Source organism: Phoxinus phoxinus, assembly GCF_949152265.1.
Source record: "Phoxinus phoxinus genome assembly, chromosome: 14".
NCBI classification, from domain to species: Eukaryota; Metazoa; Chordata; class Actinopteri; order Cypriniformes; family Leuciscidae; genus Phoxinus; species Phoxinus phoxinus.
The window spans coordinates 5,983,958-5,996,822 of record NC_136889.1 but is presented as its reverse complement, the minus strand read 5'-3'; the positions used below and the strand labels follow the sequence as shown (position 1 = coordinate 5,996,822).

Genomic DNA, 12,865 nt, shown 5'->3' with positions numbered 1-12,865 from the left:
ATGAATCATGGGAAAGGTTTGGCATTCACTGAAGGTCAGAGCGGTGACCTCTGATTGTACACTTATTCACAAACACAGAAAGGAAAAGAGCTTCCCAAAGGCATTCAAACACAAAGAGGAAAGAAAGGAAAAAAGATTAACAGACACAAATACAACCAAACAATGCTGGGAAATGAACAAGTGGATTCTCTGAGATCAAATGCATTCAATAGGAAATTATGATGCTCTATAAGGCAGGTAGATTCATCCTATTTAAAAAGAAATCCCAGAGAAATCCTTATTACAGAGAGTTTGTGTTGAATCTGTAAACTAGCTGACTGCAATAACAGATGCAGATAAACAACATAATTACCCTTAATTCGCTGAGAGAAGCCTCTGCATCCATAATGACGCTTCCAGCATCTCCGCTGCCCCTTCTAGAAGTGCTTCCTCCCAGAGAGGCCAGGGCAGCTACGGAGAGCGCCGGGGTGGCACATCGAGAGGATGGCTGCAGGACACGAGAGCACCCATCAACAATGAATTAAAAGCTGATTCAACAACCTTAACACCTGTTGGGTTACATTCATTTGCAAAAATGAATTTTTGAGAAGATGTAACATCATTTGTTTGCAGATGGAAATTGGTTGGATATTTTATCATCAAATGCAATGACATTCTTACATTTTTCAGTGTGACAAATACTTTTTGAGCCTGCTATACATTACCAAGAGTTTTATTGATTGATATTTAGAGGAATTAATAGTGTATTAAGCCTAACCAAAAGTATCTTATCAAAAAGTAAAAAAAAAGAAGTGAAAGAAGTCTCTTATGCTCACCAAGACTGCATTTATTTAATCAAAAATACAGTAATAACAGTAATATAGTGAACATGTATTACAATTTAAAACAAATGCTTTCTATTTGAATATATTTCAAAATCGAATTAATTTCTGTGAATTTTTCAGCATCATTACTAGGGCTGTCACTTTTTATTCGATATTCGAATATGCATTCGAACATGACGTGAAATAACCGTAATCGAACTTCAAATAAACTATTCGGTTTTTAAAGTGCCATGTCTAGCGCATTTTTTACAGTCTATGATAAGACCGTTTGCTTTTTATTTTAAAAAAGCGTGTTATTTTGAAAGGGTGTTATTTTGAAAGCGTGTTACAGGCTGCTATATTATAGTCAGATATGACGGCGCGCTGCAACACGCATCACCGCAGATGATCTATTCATCAAGCGCCAAGCCAATGTGCAAACTATCGCAAATCAAAGTGAAAGTAAGTCGCAGACGCTTTAACACACAATAATAATAATCTTCATTAAAAGTAAAGAAACGAAATGATCTTACCAGGGCTGCCGCTCTCTCTTATTGCAGTCTTTGATGTTAGCTGATGATCAATAAAATGCAGCTCATATGTTGCTTTCGGTGACATTAAATCCATAAAATCTGCATATAGCCCGGGAATTGAAGATCGGATTTATATCCGGTTTAAACCACATTTAGGCCTATGTGACCAGGTGTAAATGGAATCGTTTTGATAGCTATCCGATCTGAGAAAACGCATGAAGTGGCCAGGTTTAAACAGCCCCAGAAACGCAGCAGACGGCCAGAGCATCGCCAGGCGTCCAACATCGTATGACTGCATACTTTCCTGCACAACCGGTCGGCACCGTGCAGATGCACATGTAAAGGCAAGGTTTATTTGCAGATATGAGTCAAGTGTAATTTTAGGAGTCCTGTTTATGACTGTCAAACTGTTAGTAAAGTTTCGATTGACGGGTTTTTTTTTTTTGCACGCGCGCGGGGGGTGGGGGTGGGGGGGTCGGACTCTGGGACTAGATATTCGAATATATTCGAATACATAGGCTGGTATTTGATATCCGTTCGAATTTGAATTTTCTCAAAAGTGACAGCCCTAATCATTACTCCAGTCTTCAGTGTCACACGATCCTTCTAATATAAAAAAATTCTGCTCATGAAACATTACTTATTATTAGGATAAATTTTTTATCATTAACTTATGAATCATTCATCATTAATAGGGATTTATCATTTTTTAGGATTCTTTGATTAACTGAAAGTTCAAAAGAACAGCATTTATTTAAAACTTTTGTAACATAAATATTATTAATGTAAATGTATCTTTACTGACACTTTTGAATAATTTAATGCATCTTTGCTAATTAAAAGTATTAATTTCTTCAAAAAAAAAAAAATCTTCCTGACTGCGAACTTTTGAACACTCGTGCATTTAAATCAGTAATGACCACAACAATAACATAAATCCCTTAAACCCGCTCTAGCTCCCAATCTGGAAACTTTACCCTAATGAGAAGAGTAAAATGAACTAGGGTCTCTTAATTATGGCTCAAATGCCAGTCTACAATGGGAAGTGGAAAATTATCTCTCTTTCTCTTACCCGACTGAAGTCTGTAAACTGCTTGTCACATTTCTCATCGAGCTGAAAAAGAAGATGATACCATTACTCACATTGAAACTATTAGAAATACATACTTGCCGCATGTCATGCATGGCACATAATAATTTAACCAGCGGCATCCAGAGTCAGAGCTCTGGCCAGACTTTACCAAAACATCTGCTATAAAACCAAATGCTGACAAGTTACAGACACACACACACAACAGAGGTAATGGTTAGATGTATTTACACAGGAATGATTTTCGGTGTTATGATCACTTATTCTTGGAATAATACATGTAAGTGAAATTTGAACAAATTCCTAAAAGCAATCGTTGAATAAAACAAAGAAATCAAGTCGTCCAGTCAAATTTACTGCAACTTTCAGAGTATTAAGTCATGCAAAGTAAAGAAACTTGAACAAATAACCTATCCCTATAAGTCACCATCCAGTGGTCTTTAGTGAAGTTGTCACACCGGTTAATGCTTCATGCATGTCTTGACTCACACTATCCAGGTCTGGGATGCTCAGATCATCAAGATCAGAGACAATGCTGCCCCTGCGATTAGAGCGGCTGAAATAATCAGCAGCCGTCTCAGAGTTATCCGAGAAATCAGACAACTACACAGACAGACAAGAACATGAGAAAGATAAAGGAAAAAAGAAGTAGCAATGGTCAACCTAAAGAAAGAGGTTGTTTTTGATATATTATTGTTTTAATGAAAACAATATGTGGTTGCATTGCATTGTTTACAGGTTTTTTTTATTCTGGCTCACCACACTATCCCTTCTCCCACGTCGACTTTGGGACACAGTGCTGACAGAGTCGTCATCAGAGGATGACTAAAAGTTTAAATAAGGGTGATTACAGAGAAGAAAAGAACATTGGCACAGGAAATAAAACCAAAAACCATATGTCATGACTTAAGCAGAACTTGCAACCATTTCAAGGAAAAAGTCAATCTTTTAATAGCACTCCATTCGTATTAGTGACAAGTCATCAAACAATGTCATCGCTGCCTAAGATGTTTGGGCAATGAGTAACAAAGACACCAGCTGCATTCCTGTCCCACCTTCATAGAACAAACTATCAAGACACCACTGATGCATCCACATTCTCATACTTTCAGATGATGCTTTGAATGCAACAAATAACTTATTTGAAAACATTTCTGGACATACTATATCCACCATGACGGTTTTAACCTTTGACCAGGATGTTCTTTGACCAAGCCAACAACAACAACAAACAATTCACTCAGTTGTTGTTAAACAATTTAACCACAAGGCAAGGGACACATTCTGGATACTTACAAGCACTTTCACTTGAAAACAGTCATTTGTCTTATATTTCCCTCTCTAACAGTTATAATTCGACAGCTTCTCAGCTCCTGTGGCCTCATGGAATAGAGGCAGATAAACAAATTTGTAGTCATGAGTCGGAGCATTACTATGTGGCTATGGTTGTCAGGGTGTTGCTAAGGTGTTCTGTATCTTTTGTGTGTGTTGCTAAGGTGTTCTGTATCTTTTGTGTGTGTTGCTATGCAGTTGCTAAGGTGACCTGGGTGGTTGCTTGGTGGCAAAAACAACAACAAAAAAGTCCACATCGAAGTCTGTCGTTCGTACAGTTGAGTCTGTAAGATTTTTGTTGTTGAAAGAAATTACTACTTTTTTAGCAAGAGCGCATTAAATTGATCAAACGTGACAGTAAAGACATTGATAATGTTACAAAATATTTCTATTTCAAATAAATGCTGTTCTGAACTTAAGAATTCAGAAAAAAATGATCATGGTTTCCACAAAAATATTAGGCAGCACAACGGTTTTCAACATTGATAATAAGAAATGTGTCTTGAACAGCGAAATCAGGATATTAGAATGATTTCCGAAGGGACACTGAAGAATTAAATGATACAGCTTTTCCATCACAGGAATAAGTTACTTAAAAAAATAAAAAAAGTTATTTTAAGCAGTAACAATATTTCACAATTATACTGTTTTTACTGTATTTTGATCAAATAAATGCTGCCTTGGTGAGCAGAAGAGACTGCTTTCAGAAACAATCTTACCAACCACAACCTATTAAACAGTAGTGTATTTCTCAGTCCCTGCTTCAGTGTAGGTCTGTGAAGGTTTTCATTTAATTTTTTAAACCTTAAGTTCAATTACTTTAAAAAAGAAAAGAAAAAAAAGTATGGCACACCTTTCCTTAACATGCTATGTATCATTCATGTTCGTAGCACATTCAAATGCAGGATGAGTTACACACACAAAGTTCAATACCTGGAGTTAGACTAAAGAGAAAATCTACTTTCAAAAGGTGTATAATACAGTAAAACACACACTGGCGTTTCAGAATCAACATGATCAGCTGCTGCGCGACATGCTGCAGCTCAAGACACATGTGACGCTCACCACAGGGCTACTACGGGTAGAGCTGGCACCAGAAGAATACCAGCTGCATTCAGAGGGCTGCGGGGAAAAACACTGACCACTGAGCTAACGCTGCTCCAGGGATATATGACATGATGATTGTTATTTTAAAATATATACCATGGCATCACTTACAGCTCTTGAACCATATGAACTATACAGACCATCGTCACATACGGAGGCCTGTCAAAACAGATCTCACAATTTTTAAATGAACAGATGACAAAGAGGCTTATAAAACATCACAGTTGCTTGCATGTGATCAGTGGGGTTTTATCACATCCGATCACATGGCAAATGTGCCGAATATCAGACTGACCACACTACAGCTGCGCGTCAGACCTGCAGAACTGCTGCTGGACGGAGCCTGTGAAGGTCAAACAATCAACAGCTGTCAGATATCTCTACTGAACCACCGAATCAAGCAGATGATGCCAGACTAGCTTATAAAACTGAAGGAACAACCAATACTGGAATAAAGACATTGACTAGACAAGAGAAACGAACTACTACATAGATTATATCATATCGTAATTAGCAAGTAGGAACTTTCCAGGAGGACTCAGAGATGTTTCCTACAAAAGATTTGCAATGTGAGTAATAAACATGCATGAAGGAAGCGGACAAACCCGTGGCGTATAGGTAGAGGCGGTAGAGGGAGGAGGTTTGGAGTTCTTTAAGCTGGTGTAGTTTCTTTGGTCATGATACAATCCAGTCTAAGGAAGTGGTGTAAAGCAATGGAGAATGAACACAGATATCTGACATAGTAGTCATTATTCTCAAATAAGTGTGCTCTTAACCAGGAAGAACATGTTAAAGATTGAGCACTTGAGTTCAGGATGTTGAACAGCACTAACCAGAAGGTCCTTTTTGGAGCTACTGCCAACATATTTTTTGTGAAGATCATTATATACAGAGCTCTGGAAGGAAAGAGCACAAATATAGAGTTCTTATTAACAGGATTATTTTTTTAGAAGCAACAGAACCTAGTAGGGCTGCACAATTTTGGGGGAAAAGCATACCTTTTCTGATAAAAATGATGATTGTGATTTAAAAATGTGATAAAAAAAAAAAAGGTTTGCGGTGCTTGTTTGTAAGGCTGTGCAATTTGGCCAAACAACATGGTTATGAAAAAAAAAATTATTTAAAAAAAATGTAACATAAGAAATATATCTATATTTCACTGCAAAATAGAAAATGAGCATTCAAGAAATAATATAACAATAATTTTATACTATAGTACAATTGTAAAAGAACAAAAATATTATTAAAAATAAATATAAATGATTCTGTAGCACTTGTGTTATTGCCTCTCGCATTTGTAAGTGTCTTTGGATAAAACCATCTGCTAAGTGAAAAAATTCAAATGTAATATTTATGGCTGTCTAATTTTCATTATTTTTTACACATTAATCCATAAAGCTTTAATTTTGGCAGAAAATTGCAGGGAACTCTTAAAGCTTCTCTTTTGTTGACAACAGGTGTTTTATAAGCGATTATCATTACAAGTTTAGGAAGTGGTTGGCACATTGTGTTCCCAAATGTACGTTAAAAGTGATCCAAACTCAGAGCAGGTGCAGAGATGAGTTTGTCTAGACTGGAGGAGTATTTACTGCAAACAGAGTCGCTCTGAGACACTGAAAACACAGATCATAAGCTATTCGCGTGTAAAAGGACACAGCGACGCTCTTCACTCTGAAACATGCAGAGCATATATTTATTTTAAGGGGAACTTGGCAACTATTTCAACCTAATAAAACCGTTTAGAAATCATTTGGATGGTTAAATAACCTGTTCTGGAGAAACAAGTCACTAAGACTAAACCTAATTTATTTTGATTAATCATGCAACCCTAAAATATCTAGTCATAGATATACACAGTTGCTGGAATGAACGAAAATCCCAGATCGTGCAGTCTCCCCTTGTATTAGTCAAACAGGAGAACTATAAAACACCTAAATGCTGAACAACTGACACTCAATGGAGAAAAGACAGGCATAGATACATGGCATAGATACATACAGTGGAAAGGGAGCTCCTCAAAGTGGAACTACTGGAGACACCAGACTGCAGAGAAAACAGCAGTCAATACAATCACAATCTATGTTGGATATATATATAAAACATGAATCAATCCATGCCATAGACATGCCATGTGCGCTAATAAGGGAGCGTTATGTCAGACCTTTTTGTGTTAGTGCCACAACACAATGAGTCAGTGGTGGTGGTATACTTCATTTATAGAAAACCACTCAACTGTGCTAATCATCAACAGCAACATCATATCAATCTTGAAGTAACCTGCATGCAAATCAAATGAGGCTCTCATAACATTATTCTTTAGCTGCCTTTTCACCACCTTTTCCATGTATCAATATCAAAATTTCTTTATTTCTAGATTTTCCATGACCATGGAGACCCTGTATATCTTTATTAATAATCAGCTTTAGAATTATAGGGCTGCCCCCTAATAATTGACAAAACGTTAGTTGACGAAAAGAGGCTTGGTTCTCTAAATTTTTTAGTTGGTTAGTCAGAAGAAGAAAACTCCACAGTAATTGGCAAAGTCCACGCAGTTACATTGCTAACTCAGCTGGTCCATGCAGTAATATGTGACCCTGGATCAGAAAACCAGTCATAAGTCGCACGGGTGGCAATATTATTTGTGGCAATAGCCAAGCCAACAATACATTGTATTGTATGGGTCAAAATGATCTATTTTTCTTTTATGCCAAAAATCATTAGGATATTAAGTAAAGATCATATTCCATGAAGATATTTCGTAAATGTCCTACCGTAAATATATTAACATTTATTTTTGTGAGTGAATAACTCCCACAGCCCAATCGCGAACATAAACGGACAACTTTAAAGGCAATTTTCTCAATGTTTCTATTTTTTTGCATCCTCAGATTTTATATAGTTGCATCTTTTATATAGTTGAATCTCGGCCAAATATTGTCCTATTCTAGCAAACCATACATCAATGGAAAGCGTATTTATTCAGGATTCAAATGATGTATAAATCTCAATTTAATTTTTTTGACCCATGTGACCCAGGTTTTGTGGTACCTGAACTTGTGGTGCCATATGTCGGGCAGAAAATCCAAAGTGTGGGAACATTCAGAGAGGGTAAAGAATGACCACAAAAAGCTGATGTGCAACCTCAAAAATAACTTATTTAAAACATGATGCCTTTCATTAGTCACTTTACATGGCCGCTTGCACTAACGTTAATGTGAACCTAGATAAATGTGCGCTATTTTAGGCACATATCCAAGTGTTAATGCGGAGTGTGGAAGCTAAATTAGCCACGTCCATGCCATCCGAGCACATCTTCTGAAGTGCAGTCTTCACAGTGAGCAAGACAGAGTTCACTTCTCCCTGACAATGTGGACAAACCCGTGTTCCTTTTTCATAAGATCGGCGTGATGGTGAGTCAGGTAATAGCCTAATTGTCCAAATTGTTGTAGTGTTTCCGTTTGCTATGTTATTTATTTGTTTTTATATAATGTAGATTTATTTTATTGAGTTTTCATTCCATGTTAAGGCTACTTGTCCATCTGGCTGATTATTTTTACACTGATCTTTCTCTTTTAAGCATTTCAGTTTACTGTATATGTATTTATTTGTTTCTTTATAATTTATTATGTCCTACATTTTTAAAACTTTTTCATACATTTTTTTTTTTAAGATAAGTCTGTTATTTATATAATAGGTCATTTATTTTGTTTATGTTCTGATCTCAGAAAAGGTTAAGCAATGTGTGCGGTGTCGCTGCAGCTGGAGTGCTTAATTTATATTTTAAATGCTCAGTTATGGTTTAGTATTTTCACCCCCAACTAATGGCTCAAATGAACAACTAACAGCCAACTAGGGAAATCTTTAGTTGGTAGGGTTAGGGCCTAACCCTAACACACTTTTTAGAGTTATATGATTTCAATCAAATAAAAGCCAAATTATTTGTTACATTGACAAGCTTGTCTATCTAAGAGCGCAAACAAAGTTAGTATGCAGTAGTCTAATTTAGAGTTATGACACGTCACACACACACATGAGAAAACCATGTTGCCAAAATACACACAATACAATGCCTGGAGAAACACACACACAGTGACGTACCACCAAGTCTTTTCTCCTGGAAGAACTAACCCGACTGGAGTGATGAGAACTGCTCAAGTCTCGTAAAGATGACGAATTTGACTTTGAAAGTAGAGGGAAATCCAATAGGCAAACATTAATTTGCAATTTAATTTTCATGGCATGATTGTAACATGTTGTCTCTAAATGAGCTTTTAAAACTACTCCAATTGTTTGTGATTACAGGATCAATTAAAAAAAAAAAAAAAAGCTGAATACTTGGGCAGATTTCTATTTGATGGCAGGTACCAATTTTTCAATTGAAATATTATTATTATTATTAGTGTTCAAATGTCTCCAATATGACCTGTGGGAACATATTACTCTACACAGGTTCTGAAAATGAACAATATATCTTCATAAGAAAAATTAGTTCTAAATGTACTTTCATAAAGTCCAGAATCACACACCCTATAACTTCCGACACTCCGAACCGACGCTGTGTCATCATTTAATCCCTGTTGTTGAGAGATTGGAAGAACAAAAGGAATGAGACCAAAAACAGGAAAAAAATGAAAAGGGAAAGAGCAGGAGACAGACAGCAACATCAGGAGATACAGACCCGTCGGCTGAGGCTACTGGAATGATGACCATGACGGGCCTTTTCTGCATCAGCCTGATATGAAGAGAATGAAGGAGATAGCATTTACCGGTAAACAAAAGAACGCTGCACGTTTTAGGCTGTTAGTGTTAGCCTTCGCCGGCAGTTCTAAACAAACTCTAAACACACTTAACATGCTGATATTAGGGTCTATAAGGCCTGTTCAAATTTCAGGGCAAGCATAAAAGCTTACTAGCAGCAATATGACAATAGGGGCTGGGCAATATACCGGTAGCTAAACAAGCCCTCAATTTTTACCCCTCTGACAAAATAGATATTTATGCATTTGCTTTTACTGATGCAGTTAAATAATAAATATCTATCTCAAAATAAATGAATGCATATTTTCTGCATAGTTATTTACTGAATAAATCAAATTTATTTATTTTGATTATTAAAAGCAATATTTTTACATTAAAAAATTATTTTCATTGAAATGCATCAATATAAAAAATCATTATAAAATAAACAATTTAATAGATGACAAATACAGTGCAGGGTCTTGAAAACCTTCATTAAAGATCATAGCTGCTAATCATTTCCGAATAAAATGTAAAAATGTATTGAAATCACTGTGATATTCACAAATGACAAATACATCAGGAATTTATCACCCAGACCATAAAGTAATAGTTATTATACAGACAAATTAGAACACTGAGATCCATTTTTACTGTAATACACTCACATGCACACACGCACGCACACACACTCAAAACAAAATTCCTGAAAAAGTGAATCCAATTCTATCCTAAAATTTTCAAAGACAACAACAGGACAACGAGGGTTCTTTTATAAATTCAAAAGAGCACAAGTAATATTAACAAAACATGCATATAAGCCAAATTCAATCAACTGAGTGTATGAGAATACAGATAGCACACTCCCATCTGATGTTCTTTATTAGTTAAAGGAAAAAGTACATGCATGTCCAAACTGGCCTAATCTTTCTCATACCATCCATTGGTGGATTTGCCCCCATTTCCTGCTAGAGGAGGAGTGCTGATGGTAAGACAGCTGTGAGAGAGAGACAGCCACGAGACAAACACAAAGACTTCTATTGCATTTCAATATGACAGTGGATTGTTTGGTACTTGTGAATTTCTGACAGTGAAAAACATTTCACAAACAAAGACTCACAAACGAATAAACCCATTAAGATAACATTAGACATACTGAAAAGTATGTACTTTGTAAACATATTCTTCCAACCAGGTCTGTGAGTGTAGGAACTCGCAAGTACAGAAAACACTGACAGATACAGCTGACATCGATAACTGAATCATTCACATGTGTCTGCAACCATTAAAAACACACTGTATTGTCAAAGGCCTGTTTCCACTTATGAGCTTAGTTATAGTCAAGCTAGCTAAATCTGGTTTATGAATCTGGAATTATTTGTAAACACAGTCATACTTATTCTTCTGAACAAAAACGCTTAAAACAACAAGCAAATTACTCAAAAAACTGCTCAGAAGATGTCTAAAAAAAAACTATCTTTCAGCTTTGGCTTCATTGCATCAAAAGAGTCTGTGACAGTCTGTAGAAGATCAGGCTTATTCTGTACAAAATACAGAGACTGTTAAAAAAACCTAGTGAACTGCCTCGCTGTTTATTGTTTACATAGTCAGCATTAACTGTAATGGAACCTCATAAGTGATCGATTTGGAACAAAGCTAAATAGTCAGCAACCCCACCCATCATACTAATAGTGCTCATCGTACAAGAGACTCGGTTCAATATTTCAATAGAGCTTTGCAGTATCATTTTTCTAAGGTAATGGCCCGTCGTAATGCATTATGGAATTTCCTTCTCCATAAAGGATATATCCAAAGCTACATCAATTAGCTGCACATTGAAAGTGTGCTTATGATGCCTTACAATGCTGCCTATACATGCAGTTCACTAGGTTTTAGAACAGAGGATCAATGAAGATCTGCAGGTCAACAGACCTAAATTAAAGTATAGTAAACACATAGGCATGGTTCTGGATTTGGGCAAAGGCACAGAAAAGAGTTATAAAGCCCTTGATAAACTGTGCATTATAGGGGCTTTCACACCAGGCAGTTCCAGGGTGGTTCCCCGAGAACAAATGGTTCCCTTAAGTACATTTTCCTGGTTGCATTCGCACCGGCAGTAGGAACTCTGAAGTGACGCAAGCTGCGCTTATTGTTGTGACTTTTATTTTGACGGCGCTGAGAACGCCAGAGGCTGAGCTCACAGTGCTCGCATTCTCCGTGTTCATTAGTTTACGATCTGTTTAACAGTCCTGTCTAATACGTTATTAGATATAACTGTTATACAAAGAAAGTAGACAGTATATGAAAAGGTATTAGCGTATGCCGTGTGGTTGATATCCAATGTTGCTAGCTGCGCAGAAATACATAATCATGTTTTGCTTGGTCCCCTCAAAGTCACGTTGGATTTTCTCCTCAGTGTAAAGGTTGAGAGGCCCATCTAGGTTATCACTAGCCGCGTTTACATTACAGATTTGCGCAAATGTTTTGCGCTTTTATCTAAATATCGATACAAAACTATTGCGAAATGACGGCGTTTCCATTAACCGATGTTATGCAACTAAAACGTCCTTTTTTCTCTCATTTCAAAGTCATTCCAAAAATCACGGCAGCGGACGTTGGTTTATATAATCTCACAGCCACCGCATTAGACATTATTATTATTAATGGAGGGAGATGTACGTGTTATCCAAGCATTAATGGCAGGGAAAGACCCTTATATTCCAAACGAAATATAAGGAGTTTCTGGGTGTTTCACCCTCATTTCTGCGCTGAGGTTTTGATTGTGACATTTCTTTGAAGTTTAGAATCCAGTATTCCTATAGGCTAATTATTGTTTCTTTTATGAATTTAATAAAGAACTCTGTCTCCTATTCCAAACGATCCATGTAGGCTACTTTTGTGTCCATTCGTTTTTTCCTTTTTAAACCCGTAATTGAAAAACGAAAAATAAACGGTTGTCTTTTTAAAACGCAAAGTTGAACACCACAATTTTAATTTGAACTGGCTACACCAACTGCTGCGCAAAAAAGTAAATATCGACGAATTTTCAGATGTTTGTTTAATGACTTTTTTCCCCTTTATTAAACATGTAAAATATTCACAAATTAATATGGAAAACTTGTTGATTTTACTGGTTTTCTAAGGCCAAATTAGAACCTGGAATTGACATTTTCCCGCAGTGCTGAATAAGAAAGAGCCATTAATATTATTAAACTATTGTTTTCTAACTAGGCTAAAAACATCTCCATCTCCGCTGTTAAGCA

The 12,865-nt window shown here is 36.4% G+C and overlaps 1 protein-coding gene across 11 annotated transcripts in view; it reads right to left on the bottom strand.

Annotated features, from left to right (window-relative positions):
- Positions 1–12,865, bottom strand: part of lrrfip2 (leucine rich repeat (in FLII) interacting protein 2) — a 32,199-nt gene that overhangs the window by 7,590 nt on the left and 11,744 nt on the right. For 4 of the 11 annotated variants that reach the window (XM_079635645.1, XM_079635651.1, XM_079635649.1 and 1 more), the window contains exons 4-17: positions 10,540–10,599; positions 9,544–9,597; positions 9,392–9,439; positions 8,964–9,044; positions 6,864–6,908; positions 5,699–5,761; positions 5,471–5,557; positions 5,161–5,208; positions 4,977–5,024; positions 4,824–4,880; positions 3,186–3,251; positions 2,916–3,029; positions 2,409–2,450; positions 353–487 (exon numbers count right to left, since the gene is read on the bottom strand). In XM_079635645.1, coding sequence (XP_079491771.1) covers positions 353–487; positions 2,409–2,450; positions 2,916–3,029; positions 3,186–3,251; positions 4,824–4,880; positions 4,977–5,024; positions 5,161–5,208; positions 5,471–5,557; positions 5,699–5,761; positions 6,864–6,908; positions 8,964–9,044; positions 9,392–9,439; positions 9,544–9,597; positions 10,540–10,599 — 948 coding nt within the window. The remainder of the gene's footprint in view (positions 1–352; positions 488–2,408; positions 2,451–2,915; positions 3,030–3,185; positions 3,252–4,823; positions 4,881–4,976; positions 5,025–5,160; positions 5,209–5,470; positions 5,558–5,698; positions 5,762–6,863; positions 6,909–8,963; positions 9,045–9,391; positions 9,440–9,543; positions 9,598–10,539; positions 10,600–12,865) is intronic. The other 7 variants (XM_079635647.1, XM_079635655.1, XM_079635654.1 and 4 more) reach the window with 4 other exon arrangements.